Source organism: Schistocerca cancellata, chromosome 12 (genome assembly GCF_023864275.1).
Source record: "Schistocerca cancellata isolate TAMUIC-IGC-003103 chromosome 12, iqSchCanc2.1, whole genome shotgun sequence".
In the NCBI taxonomy this organism is placed as follows: Eukaryota; Metazoa; Arthropoda; class Insecta; order Orthoptera; family Acrididae; genus Schistocerca; species Schistocerca cancellata.
Genome location: NC_064637.1, coordinates 68565138 through 68581826, shown reverse-complemented (window position 1 = coordinate 68581826; position 16689 = coordinate 68565138). Strand labels below are relative to the sequence as shown.

The window sequence follows — 16689 nt, the reverse complement described above, 5'->3', positions numbered from 1 at the left end:
CCACAAACTTCTCTTCTCCCCAATCCTATTCAATACTTCCTCATTAGTTATGTGATCTACCCATCTAATCTTCAGCCTTCTGTAGCACCACATTTCAAAAGCTTCTATTCTCTTCTTGTCCAAACTATTTACCGTCCATGTTTCACTTCCATACATGGCTACACTCCATACAAATACTTTCAGAAATGACTTCCTGACACTTAAATCTATACTCGATGTTAATAAATTTCTCTTCTTCAGAAACGCTTTCCTTGCCATTGCCAGTCTACATTTTATATCCTCTCTACTTCGCCCATCATCAGTTATTTTGCTCCCCAAATTGTAAAACTCCTTTACTACTTTAAGTGTCTCATTTCCTAATCTAATACCCTCAGCATCACCCAACTTAATTCGACTACATTCCATTATCCTCGTTTTGCTTTTGTTAATGTTCATCTTATATCCTCCCTTCAAGACACCATCCATTCCGTTCAACTGCTCTTCCAAGTCCTATGCTGTCTCTGACAGAATTACGATGTCATCGGCGAACCTCAAAGTTTCCATTTCTTCTCCATGGATTTTAATACCTGCTCGAAATTTTTGTATTGTTTCCTTTACTGCTTGCTCAATATACAGATTGAATAACATCGGGGAGAGGCTACAACCCTGTCTTACTCCCTTTCCAACCACTGTTTCCCTTTCATGTCCCTCAACTCTTATAACTGCCATCTGGTTTCTGTACAAATTGTAAATAGCCTTTCGCTCCCTGTATTTTACCCCTGCCACCTTTAGAATTTGAAAGAGAGTATTCCAGTCAACATTGTCAAAAGCTTTCTCTAAGTCTACAAATGCTAGAAACGTAGGTTTGCCTTTCCTTAATCTTTCTTCTAAGATAAGTCGTAAGGTCAGTATTGCCTCACGTGTTCCAGTATTTCTACGGAATCCAAACTGATCTTCCCCGAGGTCGGCTTCTACTAGTTTTTCCATTCGTCTGTAAAGAATTCGTGTTAGTACTTTGCAGCTGTGGCTTATTAAACTGACAGTAAGTAATGTGTATGCCAAGTTTGGCTGAAATTCGTTCAGTCGTTTAGGAGCGGGTGCGGAACACACAGTCTGTTTAGTAAGATCGTGGCCAGGTTAACCAGCACAAAAATGTATTTGGCAACAAACTACAACATATAAATACATTAATATCAACAAAAGAAAAATGCAGTGACGAGTAGTTAAAAGTCCAGGCACCGGCAGCGTAGATTATTGTTTGGCGTTTCCGAGACATGCTAGAAACAAAGTTTTCCGCGTATTCGCGTGGAAGAGACCTCCAAATGGCGTCGAATTTCCGTAGGCTGCTGTTTCAAAGTGAAGATCTTTCTTCCCTGCAACTTCTTTTTGATTTACGACAATACGCTTCGAATATGGTTATAGTCAGGCGACTGAGGGCCAATCCCGTACCTGCACACCTTTCTCCTTTTTCCATTCGCTGCAGAGTCTCCTGTGGAGTCACTGTATTCCTGGAATATCCAATCTTCAATTTTGTCGATGAACCAACAATTGGCAGTCGGCGTCAAACATCTTTGATATTCGCGATGCGTTAACTTCACTCGTGTCTTTTCTTGTGTGTCCCAGTCAAGAATTCAAAGCAAACTTGTCCTTTTTCGGCATTTCATGAACCACAAAGGTTCCCTATGTTATATTGTGAAAGAATTGAGGCTATATCGCCCGCATCTCGTGGTCGTGCGGTAGCGTTCTCGCTTCCCACGCCCGGGTTCCCGGGTTCGATTCCCGGCGGGATCAGGGATTTTCTCTGCCTCGTGATGGCTGGGTGTTGTGTGCTGTCCTTAGGTTAGTTAGGTTTAAGTAGTTCTCAGTTCTGGGGGACTGATGACCATAGATGTTAAGTCCCATAGTGCTCAGAGCCATTTTTTTTTTTTTAGGCTATATCTTTCACCAACTGTGTGCAATGCCAACGACGCTCTTACTTTAAGACTGTACATAAATACATACATACATACATCTTCATTGTTATGATATGTATAGATGCAGGAGACAATCGGAGCAGCCCTGTTCGAATTTTTGCTGATACTGCTGTCGCTTACCGCCAGGTAAAATCATCACAAGACCAAAACGAATTACACAAAATGTAGACAAGGTATCTGCATGGTTCAAAAGGTGGCAATTGACACCGAACGATAAAATGTCTGAGGCATTCCAAGCGACTACAAAAAAATTCCGTCAAAATTTCTGTTGTACGATAAAGCACACTAAGGTACAGGTAGTCGATTCAACTAAGTACCTAGGCATTACATCTACAAAAATTTTAAACTACAACCATCACACAGAAAATGTTGTGGGGAAGGTGAACCAAAGACTGCGCTCGATTAGCTGTACACTTAGAAGATGGAGCAGGTATTCTAACGAGATTGCCTACACTACTATTGTCTGTGGTTTCCTGGAGCACTGCTGCGCGCTTTGAGGTTCTTACCAGGCAGGATTGACGGATGACATTGGAAAGCTAATAGAGGGGCAGCTCGTTTTGTTTCATAGCGAAATACGGAATGCTTTCACGTATATGATAGGCGATTCGATGGTGAAATCCTTCAAATAAAAGGGGTTTTAGTTGCGGAGACAGTTTTTCAGAAAATTTCAGTGCAGTACTTTCTCCTTCGAATACTAAACTTTTTGATGACTGTCAGCTACAAAGGGAGAAATAACTATCTTAAATGGAGGTTTACTATCTTTGGCCCGATAAAAGCATGTTCTTTGAGAATTTTTTTCTCGGGATGTGTTATAGATATCAATGTCAAATCTGCTCAAAATTTTTATTGATATCTCCACTATATACTGCAGGTTTTTCGACAGGAAATGTCGAAGAGCAAAGGCGGAAGTGCCGTCGGAACGAAACAAAATTTCGATGCAGACCTCCATGCGCGGTATGTCACAGGTCAGTCGGCTCGTCTGAAATCAAAATTGAGTTGACGTTACCGAAGTATATAGATACTTTAGGAGTTGTACCTCGCTTATGTTATTTGGACCGTAGGAAACAATATGGCGGCCATTTGAAAAAAATAGCGGTTTTTCATCGATTTTTCGACTTCGTCGGCCAAGTAAAAATATTTCTAGTTGATAGATCGGAAAAAAGTGGTACAACTCCTAGACAATTTAGTTAGCTTCGTCGGAAACAAAGAATCATGTCGATCGGTTCAGTAGATTTGAAGTTAGCATCCGCGCGATAAAAAAAAAGCATCATTTAGAGAAAAGCGCGTTTTAAGTTTTGACTACATATAAATGCAATATTATGCAACGTACGTTCAATCTGCTATTCCGGGTCCATAAACTAGTCCTTCATCTTCCTCATAGAGGGCGTTCTGCTCGATCTGGACCATCCTGCACTGCTCCAGAGCCGCTCGTACGGCCGGTGACAAGCGGTTTTCGGCCACTTAAATCTGGTGGTCGTCCGAATGCTTGGCGAGCTGCGTCGAATAGAGTCCAAGGATGACGTCCATCGTTATCAAGGTCTTCAGAATTTCTGAATACCCTTCGTTGAAGCTGCTCACTGCCAGGAAAGTCGCAATCTCCACAGTATTCGCACCAGAATGCAAATGCTTAGGGGCTAACGTCCAAACACACGCGTTCTAACTTGCATTTGAATTTTGTGTGTTTCCTCCCAAGCACCGGTATAATAACTCGTCCTCCGAAAGAGAAAATAAACTGGAGCGTGAAAAAGGCCGATTACAGGCGGGTGCATGTTTTTCTTCAACCGCGAATAACAAAAATTTCCGTTCCGTATTGGGAAAAGATGGCAGGGATAAAACACAGGGAGCGAAAGGCTATTTACAATTTGTACAGAAACCAGATGGCAGTATAAGAGTCGAGGGGCATGAAAGGGAAGCAGCGGTTGGAAGGGAGTGAGACAGGGCTGTAGCCTCTCCCCGATGTTATTCAATCTGTATATTGAGCAAACAGTAAAGGAAACAAAAGAAAAGTTCGGTGTAGGTATTAAAGTTCATGGAAAAGAAATAAAAACTTTGAGGTTGGCCGATGACATTGTAATTCTGTCAGAGACAGCAAAGGACTTGGAAGAGCAGTTGAACGGAATGGACAGTGTCTTGAAAGGAGGATATAAGATGAACATCAACAAAAGCAAAACGAGGTAATAGAATGTAGTCGAGTTAACTCGGGTGATGCTGAGGGAATTAGATTAGGAAATGAGACACTTACAGTAGTAAATGAGTTTTGCTATTTGGGGAGCAAAATAACTGATAATGGTCGAAGTAGAGAGGATATAAAATGTAGACGGGCAATGGGAAGGAAAGTGTTTCTGAAGAAGAGAAATTTGTTAACATCGAGTGTAGATTTAAGTGTCAGGAAGTCGTTTCTGAAAGTATTTGTATGGAGTGTAGCCATGTATGGAAGTGAAACGTGTACGATAAATAGTATGGACAAGAAGAGAATAGGAGCTTTCGAAATGTGGTACTACAGAAGAATGCTGAAGATTAGATGGGTAGATCACATAACTAATGAGGAGGTATTGAATAGGATTGGGGAGAAGAGAAGTTTGTGGCACAACTTGACCAGAAGAAGGGATCGGTTGGTGGGACATGTTCTGAGGCATCAAGGGATCACCAATTTAGTATTGGAGGGCAGCGTGGAGGGTAAAAATCGTAGAGGGAGACCAAGAGATCAATACACTAAGCAGATTCAGAAGGATGTAGGTTGCAGTAGGAACTGGGAGATGAAGAAGCTTGCACAGGATAGAGTAGCATGGAGAGCTGCATCAAATCAGTCTCTGGACTGAAGACCACAACAACAACATTGGGAAAAACCGTTTCAGGGGTGGATTCTAAACGCTTTCATGGATCCAAAAACGCAAATAAAAAAATTGATTTTTTGAACCAAAAGATAGTAAACCTCCCCTTAATAACATGAACCAGCACTCCACGCAAAGACTTAGGTGTTCAGTTTCCACACGCGTTATTCGAAAATGGAATTACATAGTAATAGTCTGAATGTCGTTCCATGAACACACTGCCAACCACTTCAAGTGTGAATTGCAGAGTTTCCATGCACTTGTTTGACCGTCTTCCTAGCGTGTTCAAAGAGAAACTGAGAGACACGACGGTGTCACAGATGCGTTACTAGTATATAGATTCTGTACATCTTTCCGGACTATGTAAGTGTTTTTAAAACCTTATGAAGATTGTTCTTATTTCTATCACCGATTCCATGACGTCAGCCCTTGTTCTGAAAATTAGATATATTAGAAGAAGAATGAAATACTCACGAAAGTGGCAATACTACTACGGAAATAAAGACACGGCTGTAGCAGAGTATTGCACCATAGAATTCACAGAGCTACGTGTTACTACAATTAAACTATTTCTGTGGGAAGGTGGCTTTCTGTGCGCTCTTCAAGAACGTACTGACGTCAGTGTCATGGGATGGAAATTAACTTTTTTTTATTAATCACGTCACTTACTATAGACGCTGAGTGTCATGTTAACACTTAATGAGTGTAAAATTAGATAATGCGAATTATATGCTCTCTGACTTAACCTAAGGTTAATTTAATGCGTACGGTAATTATAAGGCTGTTGTAGCTATCAGGCTATTGTTACTCAGTCGAGGACAGCTATAGGGATAAGAGTACGTGATTTAAAATCATTATGAAGATCGCTCTTATCTGTAGTACGGCGTTGGTTCCATGTGCTTAGCGGTTTGTTTGACGAAGAGGCGTATAAACAAGAACAAAACGTTCCACTAAGGGAAATGAGACTTGGATGCTGAACAGAATTACGCGTTAGATATCGCGTCAGCACCTGTTATCAGAATTAAACTATTTCTGTGGGAAGATGAAAAAAGACTGAAAAAAAATAATGAGCTACAGGAAGATACATTTCTGCACTCCTCTCATGAGCAATATTAGCGTGTGGTGTTCCTGGTAATCTGTCGGAATCTACATAACAATGCTATTTAAATTTGCCGTTATTAGTACTTACTTGTTAATCATCGTCTTTACTACAGACCTGAAGTTTCATCTTAGCATTAGGTATAAAATTAGATAATGCAAATTATATGTTTCCGACTCTTAGGGACACTGTGTATGGGGAAGACTGATTACCCTGAGATGAACATATGAGCAGTTACCGACTCTGTCTTTAGAAACAGTAAGACACAAATTAAATGTTCACGACAATCGTAACATCACTTGGCGAAAAGAAACACGGCTGCAGCAAAGAACTTACACGTCAGATGTCGGAACAGCATGTTAGTTCAGTTAAACAGACACTCTGGAAAGTCGCAAGATCAAAGATTACAGGGCTGCAGGTTGTGTAAAGACAGACCATTTTCTGCGCTACCTTCACTGGGAATACTGATCAGCGAATTACACGATTTGCAGATCACTGCTGACAGTTAGGGCAGCGATCTGGTGGAAATCGCGGAAAAATGTTAGTTACTACAGTTTGTTATTACGCAAACCAAAAAAGGATTACAATGTTTCCAGAAGCCGTAATACCACTTGAGGCACCTAGATATGCGTTCAGCATAGAATTACACACCAGAAATGACGACAGGGTGGTTTGCACGTGTTAATCAACGGCTTTGGGAAAAGGTAAGAAGTTGGTGCGGTCATTAGTTGGAATGTATACAGGGTGTTACAAAAAGGTACGGCCAGGCTTTCAGGAAACATTCCTCACACACATATAAAGAAAATATGTTATGTGGACATGTGTCCGGAAACGCTTAATTACCGTGTTAGAGCTCATTTTAGTTTCGTCAGTATGTACTGTTCTTCCTCGATTCACCGCCAGTTGGCCCAATTGAAGGAAAGTAATGTTGACTTCGGTGCTTGTGTTGACATGCGACTCATTGCTCTACAGTACTAGCATCAAGCACATCAGTACGTAGCATCAACAGGTTAGTGTTCATCACGAACGTGGTTTTGCAGTCAGTGCAATGTTAACAAATGCGGAGTTGGCAGATGCCCATTTGATGTATGGATTAGCACGGGGCAATAGCCGTGGCGCGGTACGTTTGTATCGAGACAGATTTCCAGAACGAAGGTGTCCCGACAGGAAGACGTTCGAAGCAATTGATCGGCGTCTTAGGGAGCACGGAACATTCCAGCCTATGACTCGCGACTGGGGAAGACCTAGAACGATGAGGGCACCTGCAATGGACGAGGCAATTGTTCGTGCAGTTGACGATAACCCTAATGTCAGCGTCAGAGAAGTTGCTGCTGTACAAGGTAACGTTGACCACGCCACTGTATGGAGAGTGCTACGGGAGAACCAGTTGTTTCCGTACCATGTACATCGTGTGCAGGCACTATCAGCAGCTGATTGGCCTCCACGGGTACACTTCTGCGAATGGTTCATCCGACAATATGTCAATCCTCATTTCAGTGCAAATGTTCTCTTTACGGATGAGGTTTCATTCCAACGTGATGAAATTGTAAATTTTCACAATCAACATGTGTGGGCTGACGAGAATCCGCACGCAGTTGGGCAGCATTGTTGGTGATGTCTTGATTGGGCCCCATGTTCTTCCACCTACACTCAATGGAGCACGTTATCATGATTTCATACGGGATACTCTACCTGTGCTGCTAGCACATGTGCCTTTACAAGTACGACACAACATGTGGTTCATGCACGATGTAGCTCCTGCACATTTCAGTCGAAGTGTTCGTACGCTTCTCAACAACAGATTCGGTGACCGATGGATTGGTAGAGGCGGACCAATTCCATGGCCTCGAAGCTCTCCTGACCTCAACCCTCTTGACTTTCATTTGAAAGCTCTTGTCTACGCAACCCCGGTACCAAATGTAGAGACTCTTCGTGCTCGTATTGTGGACGGCTGTGATAAAATACGCGTCTCCAGGGCTGCATCAGCGCATCAGGGATTCCATGCGACGGAGGGTGGATGCATGTATCCTCGCTAACGGAGGACATTTTGAACATTTCCTGTAACAAAGTGTTTGAAGTCACGCTGGTACGTTCTGTTGCTGTGTGTTTCCATTCCACGATTAATGTGATTTGAAGAGAAGTAATAAAATGAGCTCTAACATGGAAAGTAAGCGTTTCCGGACACATGTCCACATAACATATTTTCTTTCTTTGTGTGTGAGAAATGTTTTCTGAAAGTTTGGCCGTACCTTTTTGTAACACCCTGTATATGCTGTGAGAGTCCTCTGTGTCTCAGAATCGGACGGAAATAGCATGGAAATGTCGCTTGAAAGTAGTAATGGCTCTGTTTCCTTATTAATCAGGGCATTTACGACAGACATTCAGTCAATACTTACAAAATATAATAAGTTTCCTTTAATTTACGTCAATGGTCACAATCTTTTCTGTTTAACAGATTACCGGTTTTGGGTCTTTAAAGACCATCATCAGATCAGCTCTTAAGATCGGCAGGTCTTGTTAATACCAGATGCATCCGTATTTAAGAAAGAGGTTGAATTAATAGTAGAAAGACGGCGCAGAGATTACATCGCTATAGCGCGCTCTTCGTTTGCTAATGTTTCCAGCGTGATCACAGCCGATAGTGACGCATCCTCATGTAGTTCGTCTATTCACTGTAGTTCTTTAATATGATGACTAGGAAGACAAGTCTGGAACAAAGAAGAAACACGAATATATGTTCCATGAGCTACGCTGGAAACATTAGCAAACGAATAGCGCGCTATAGCGATGTAATCTCTGCGCCGTCTTTCTGCTATTAATTCAGCCTCTTTCTTGAATACGGATGCATCTGGTAGTAACAAGACCTGCCGATCTTCAGAGCTGATCTGATGATGGTCATTAAAGACCGAAATCGGTAATCTGTTAAACAGAAAGGATTGTGACCATTGACGTAAATTAAAGGAAACATTACATATACGGATCACTGTGTTTCTTCGCTACGATGTCGCAGCTTATAAAATATAATTTTACGGAATGCGAATTAAATGTTACCGATCATTACGGATACATCATGGATGTAGAGTAAGTCATAGAACAAGAATACATAATACATAATTAAAAGGTACGAGATATACTAACGTTACTTCCACAGATCCTACATTAAATGTTCCTCTTGGTTGTAGGATATGAGACAAAAACCTAAGGTGCATAATTATCATAAATGTTAGGCGGCTGTGGTTATTAGGCTATAGTTCCTCAGTGAATGACGCCTATTTGGACAAAAGTATGTGACTTCTGCGGTACTCATTCCATTAGCTGAGCAATTCGTGTGGGAAAGAGGTCCAATGGAAGAGGAATAAAATGTTCACGACAGTCGTAATGTCGGTAGGCGGATTGATATAGAGTTGCAACAATAATTAAGCGACAGACGTCTTCAACTTTTGTAGTCCTGTCTTCCTCAGTTGCGTGTAATATTACGGTATATTGATAATTTTTACTTATGGACCGTCTGACAGCAACTGAAAATGGTTCAAATGTCTCTGAGCACTATGGGACTTAACATCTGAGGTCATCAGTCCCCTATAACTTACAACTACTTAAACCTAAGTAACCTAAGGACATCACACACATCCATGCCCGAAGCAGGATTCGAACCTGCGGCCGTAGCGGTCACGCGGTTCCAGGCTGAAGCGCCTAGAACCGCTCGGCCACAACGGCCGGCGACAGCACCTGAATAACACACAATTTTAGTGCCATACGCGTTTCGCCTTTATTTTCTGCAAGGCATCATCAGTGGCAGGTTGCGTGGAAAATTTCTTACGTATTACGCTCCTGTTGCATTTTTGCTGTTGTTCTTCTTCTTATAAATGCCAATTTGCGGTTTTTTTCCCCACATTCCACAGCACTATGAACTGAACGCTTGTTTCAACAACACCAAAAATGCAACATGAGCGTAATATGTAAGAAATTGTCCACGCAACCTGCCACTGATGGTGCCTTGCAGAAAATAAAGGCGAAACGCGTATGGCACTAAAATTGTGTTTTATTCAGTTGCTGTCAGACGGTCCGTAAGTAAAAACTATCGATATACCGTAATATTAAGCGACAGATTTTTCCACTTACTCTGTTATAAAGGGCTGCGCAAATTATTCTGTTACCAACAGTTAAAGAAGGGCTGCGCAAAGAAGCGAGAATTTTCTGGGCCCGTTCGGCGGGGATATCGGGCCCGTGCATCGCGTGCAGCCCGGCTAGCTAGCGAGCCTCGCAGCAGTATCGAGCGGCCGCCCGGGCGCGCGGGGCAGCCGTTCGGCCGTTTCCGTGGGCGCTCGGCGCGCCGAACGGGGGCTGGAGGGGGGTGGCCGGGGTGCGGCCGGCGCCCGGGCCCCAGTTCTCCGGTGACCGCCGACGGGTGACGAAGGAGCGTGCGACCGGCGGCCGGCCAGCTCCGCGCAGATCGATACCGCCGCAACCTCGGCTCGCCGCGCACTTTTCCCGGGGATGAAGCAAAATGGCGGAGCGGCGACGGCCACCCACCACCACAACGGGCAGGCGCCTCCGCCGCCGGCCTCGTCGCCTTGCAACTCGCACAGCCCGTCGTCGTCGGGGCGAGGCGGCGGCGCCGACGACAACAGCAAGACGAACCTGATAGTCAACTACCTGCCGCAGACGATGACGCAGGACGACATGCGGGCGCTGTTCTCGACCGTCGGCGAGCTCGAGAACTGCAAGCTGATCCGCGACAAGTCGACGGGTCAGAGCCTCGGCTACGGCTTCGTCAAGTACCGCACCGAGGAGGACGCCGTCAAGGCGGTGAACACGCTCTCCGGCCTGCGCATCCAGAACAAGGTGATCAAGGTGTCGCACGCGCGGCCCAGCAGCGAGTCGATAAAGGGGGCCAACCTGTACGTCAGCGGCGTGCCGAGGAACGTGACCCCGGCCGAGTTCGAGAAGATGTTCTCCCGCTTCGGCACCATCATCACGTCCCGCATCCTGTGCGACAACTCGACCGGCCTCTCCAAGGGGGTGGGCTTCATCAGGTTCGACCAGCGCTCCGAGGCGGAGCGCGCCATCGAGGAAATGCACGGGTACACGCCGCCCGGCTCCGGCGAACCCCTCGGGGTCAAGTTCGCCAACAAGCCGACCACCCAGCTGGGACTGTACCACCCGGCAGCAGCCTACTACCCGCCCGACGGTCGCCGCTTCGCCGGACCCATCCACTCTCCTGGGAGCCGCTTCCGGTATCTGCCCCTCTCGCCTCTGGGGGCCACGGGCGAGAAGGCCATCCTCGCCATGAACAAGGGTCTGCAGCGGTACTCGCCCCTCACCGGCGGCGACTACCTCGCGGGGATGCTGCCGGGTGACCCGGCCGGCTGGTCCATCTTCGTCTACAACCTGGCCCCCGAGGCGGAGGAGAACGTCCTGTGGCAGCTCTTCGGGCCCTTCGGCGCCGTCCAAAACGTGAAGGTGATTCGCGACGCAGACAGCAATAAGTGCAAGGGCTTCGGCTTTGTCACGATGACCAACTACGACGAGGCAGTCGTCGCTATCCAGTCACTCAACGGGTACACGCTCGGTAACCGTGTTCTGCAAGTGTCTTTCAAGACAGCCAAAGTCAAACACGCGTAGGCCGGACTGCCCCTTTTCCACCCTCTCCATTTTCTGCCGTATTGGGGAAATTTCCCCAGAGTGCTGGACGTACTGTACTGCTCTCATCTGACCCTCAGAAGCCCACCAGTATTTAGGCATCTCCCGTGAGACACTTGCTATGTAACCCGTGTAAAACCGTCCAAAATTCTAAAATTTTCTGGTTAATTATCGCCTGTAAGGATTTGAAGATTAGGAAGCCAGCTGATGGGTACAGTTCTACACTCCCACTGTGTATCTTTTGATATCACGGTTAATCACTGCAATAAGTCATTGAAACTGTAGCGTATGCTAGAACTCAATAACACAATAATGTATGTGTGTAAAGGTGACTAAAATTCTCCAATAGATATTTCAGTATTTGGAGGCAGACTGATGGTTGCAACTGCAAACTCACTCCAATCCCATACACAATTCAGTAATATGACCAATCACTGTGGAATTACAGTATGTTCCAGAACTTCATACTGCAATAATATCTGCATACAAGTTCAGCCCCACAGATAAGACTTCAACATACATCTCTGCAACATGTATCTGAGATTTATTTAATAAGGAAGTCTGCTTTGCTAAAAGTCTCCTTCAGTTGGTGTCTTTGACACCACTTCATAGATGAAAATACATCACAACTTGCATTTCAAGTATAGAACAGAGATCATTGCAGTGCATATATGGCAATACCTTTGAGATGGCTTCTTATTTCTTCAACGTATTAGGCCTAATATTTGAAACAAATTTATAATTTGTTCAAAATCAATTGGCTTCCAGTTCTAAATTGGGCCCTTTCAGGCTGTTTAATTTCTGGAAGGGCATAATTTCTAGCTCCCCAGGGGACCTTTAGCACATGTCATTAGGCCTCATTACTGTCTTTCCCATAACTGTTATTTATACTGAATTAAATGTTAGTTACAAAGTTTCGCCACTTTGATAAACGGAGTTATAATTTTCTGTGTCCAGCTAGGCTTATGATTCCAGTGGTACATGCCAAATTACATCTGACCTACTATTCTTCAGCAGGTATTGTAGGTGTGCAAGTACATGTGGTTACTTGGCTATTATCATTATTTGTGATAGCTGATGAAGATTACGTGGTCAGTTGTGTAAATATTGTGCATAAAAGTGGAATCATTAGCAATACAAGCCTTACACTCAGCAGTTTGACGTTTTTAACTTGTAATTTCGGTAATCTTGGTTTATATTTTATATTAAACTTTAAGTTTTAGTCTCACTCACTTCAACATAAAATATATATTTAAGTAATGCATATGACTTAGTGTCTAAAGGTTTTGGTGGGAGACAAAGCTACAGTTTCAAACATTTTTAACTCTATTGCCTTTTCCACTAAACACAGGACCCCTAACCAAATACAGTGTAGGTATAACCCATCTCAGGGTCTCATGTGTTCATGTTCTGCTACCTGCAGAAAGCTAAATTTTCCAGCACTTCTGTGGCATTTCCCTAAAAGGCAGACAACTGAAGTACTCAACTCCCATTTATTTATTGTGTGCTCTGTCAAAGATGACACAGTTTCTGCTTTGTAGGCCATGCTATACTGACTGCATTGCAGTTTCAGTAGTGAAAGAGTAACGTCACTTGCAGGGAATTTCTTTATAAATATGTAATACTGTCTCATAAGTTGCACAAACCATCATCATTCTCATTGTGCAGTCTCTGTGTCATCTGTGTAGGGCTAAATTATTTATGTCTCTCTTTATGAATAGTATTGTTGCTAGCCTATTTATTTGATCAACTTTTCTTGTAGTTAGATTGCTTAACTTATATCTATCTGTGTCTGTGGCAGCGATAGTAGGTGCATTTCATCCTTTTTATAAATATAAAAATATATTTATGTGTACTGGCACTAATGTAAAGTCAATCGCAGTTAAAAGACATCGGTATGTCGGGTGTTTCGCAAAATTATTAGCTAATATTAGTTTGCGATGCAGGTACGAATTCCTGTTTCGTATTCTGCCTCATGAAACATAATACTATTTTTAGAGTATTTTGGTAGTATCTAGCTTTTCCTTGAAATATTTCAAAAATATGTATTGTTCCAATGTACTTCCTGCCTGTCGCGTGTCCATTTTTACTAGATGTTGTTCAGATAGTTTCATTTTCTCAGCTATAGAGAAACTCTTCCGGCAGAGTGACATAGCATTATAAACGGTTTCCAAAGAACCAAACGAATACCTAACAGCGTGTTACCATTGAATAATAAAACTACAAATGAGATAGCCCATAGAGCATGGTGCCAAAATCGATACCTTTTCTTCCATGTGAGAAATGTATTTTTGTAAGAATGCTTACACTATTTAAGACACAGTGATGCCTTTCTTGTGGCGTTTTTGAATTAAACATTTTGATGTACTTTGTCCTGTCATGGTCGCAATGAGAAATGTTACACGTTTAAAAATGTATATACATATATGTTGCTGAGACTAGGGAAAGTCTAGAGAAATGTTTTTTGATAATGAAAATTTATCTAGATGTTGAGAGTAACAGCTTAGCCTCCAGGGATGGTGTTATGATATGCAGATGTTCTTAGTTGTTGGTCAACTCGCTCTCCAAAACCTGGGAAATGTAGCCTTAGAATGTACAGACCACATTATCAGTATTTGTCTCTGTTTAATGACATTTGTTTTGTAAAAAGTAAACTTTTGCGACTTTTCCAACGACTGAGGGACAAGTAATTGGTGCATATCCTCTGTTTTATAAGATATTGAATTTTAGCACAAGCTAATAACAAAGATAACGTTTAAATCATATTTTAGTGGTGTGGTCATTGACCAGATGTGCTTTATGATTGTGGCAATATCTGTGGAGATTATCAAGCTTGCATAACTTTTGAAGTTTTACAGGTTACATTAAATTGTTGATGTCATTGGATATTTTCAGAAATCCAGTAAAAAATAAAATCCAGAAGTTAATGTGATTGATACAGTATTTGCTCATTGTTCATAGCATATTTTGTGAAACAGTGAGGAGTAAATGAGTATTTTGGGGAGTGAAGGTGGGAAGAATGGAGAACTTAGGAAGTATGCACTTGAACTCAACTTTGATATACTTCCTATGCTATTTCTACATATCACACATGATCATCAGATAAGTTATGTTGCCTGGCTTGTAGTTACGAAACACATTGCATATTGATTTTCTGTGCAGGTCTTTTTTATTTATGTCATTTGGATTATTCTTTACTTACTTTAGAATAATTGTTGAAATAATTCTCATGTTTCTGTACTTTCAGTTTTTTAGCATACTAAATTTTTTGTTTGCTCATGATGAATTCACATAGGTTAAAAGAGACAATAATACAGGTTGATGAACCATAGGCTATGTATTTTGATTGCAACTTGAATGAAAAATGTTTCTGCAGGCAATACTGAAGTAATTTCAATGAAAGTACCTGTGATTTAATCTACTGTCTTGACCCCATTAGGCGATTAGTATATTGCCAGTTCCTCTTTCATGCAATGTTCCTCTGTCAGTAATTGTCAGTGTATATGACTCCAACAGAATATAGCAAAAATATTATGTGAGTGTAAGCAGGATGGATGTAAGGAAAATTTCAGTTAGTAGTCATTTCACTTCTATTTCTGTGTGCAACTACTTTTTGTTGATATGAGAGTGGGAGGGAGAAATTGCCAGTGGGGAACAGTTGTTCATATGGATTACAAACATGCTGCAATTCAGTTGTACTGATTTTACTGGACTTGGTTTTCATAAAACTCCTGTAACTAATTTGACATTGACAAAGAAATACATGTACTTACGTGTCATTAAGGATATAAAGAATGAAGTGTCAAAATGGCACGAAAACATGGCTATGGAACAATGTATGTTATTCCAGATTAAATTTGTTTATCGTACTTACTTGGGAGTCATTGAACAGAAATAATGACTGACTGGAAATAGTTCATTGCGCTTCTCTTGCAGAAGTTTTTAACACAAAATTGACACATGTGGTCAGGAGACTGTTTTAAGTGCTGAGGTTTGCCTGAAATATAACATTTGTTGGCCTAAGCAATACCTAACTTACAAGAAGTACAGGCAAGCCGACTGCACTGGGATGCTTGTTTCCTCTCTTTGTATATGTACTCGTATTTATATAATTACATACATTTTTTAGAAATTTTCTGGCTTATGTGTACTTGTGAATTGCTTATTGGTTTATTCAATTAGTCCACTGACATTATAATGTCAGACACGTAAATCTTGCCCAATCCTAGTATGTTTATTGTAGTAGATAAAATAAAAAGTAATTGATAGTCCAGATTGTATGAGACAATTGCATTAGCAAATTCAGTGGATGTAAATTAGTTCATTTTCAATATGTTCGTAATTTATTACATAAAATGGCAAACAAAATAATGGGTTGGAATTGAAGCAGAAGGAAGCTGTCATGTTCATCAAAAGTACAATATTTGAGCATGAATATAATGCATGAGATCTGTAGTCCAGCCCATTTCTTGCCATGTATTTATTATCTGTACTATATTAATTAGATTATGTACTCCTTCTTTAAACAGATAAATTAATATGCAGCATGGGCGCACAAGATGAGATTATCAGCGACATGAAAGTATTACTGGTCTACTGTGTAAAGAGACTCTTCTTATTTTACTTTTAAAAACACTTTTTCACATTAACTTGTTATACAAATAATAGAATAGCTCATGTGGGAAAGATTTTTATCATAAAATGAAATAAAATTTTTTCTCAGTATAAAGTTATTGTTTTATTCTCACATGTTCGCCCATGAAGACTTCTTATCTTTACTTAAATAATCTGCTTGAGAATATCGCATATGAAAAGTGTTCCACAGTGTTTTCAATTTGCCAATGTTTGTAGCAAATGAATCTGACTAGGTCAAGGGCACATTCCACAAAATTATAAATGCAGAAGAGAGAAATATAACTTGTTTATTTTTCTGTGCCATCCATTCTCTTGTCCTTTTCTGTCTGGACATTTTGAAAATATTTGTATGATAGGGAACACAAAAAGCAGTATGCATAGTATCCAAGTAAGCCACTTGTTCTAACACAACATAAAGTAATGAGCTGTGTAAAAATATGAAAACATATCCTGTGAAACATGATTTTCATGTGAAACAACCACACATCATTTTGTACCCAAAAATCAACTAATTTTTACTGAGACATTT

General features: G+C 41.7%; 1 protein-coding gene across 1 annotated transcript; it reads left to right on the top strand.

The window, feature by feature from the left end:
- Positions 1–10311: 10311 nt before the first annotated feature.
- LOC126109771 (ELAV-like protein 1) lies at positions 10312–16454 on the top strand. Its single transcript, XM_049914824.1, has one exon. It carries the CDS (start codon positions 10380–10382, stop codon positions 11505–11507), a length of 1128 nt encoding a protein of 375 aa, XP_049770781.1. The 5' UTR covers positions 10312–10379; the 3' UTR covers positions 11508–16454.
- Positions 16455–16689: the final 235 nt, after the last annotated feature.

Excerpts from the sequence above, each read along its gene's own strand:
- LOC126109771 (XM_049914824.1), top strand. The coding sequence starts at position 10,380 with ATGAAGCAAAATGGCGGAGCGGCGACGGCCACCCACCACCACAACGGG.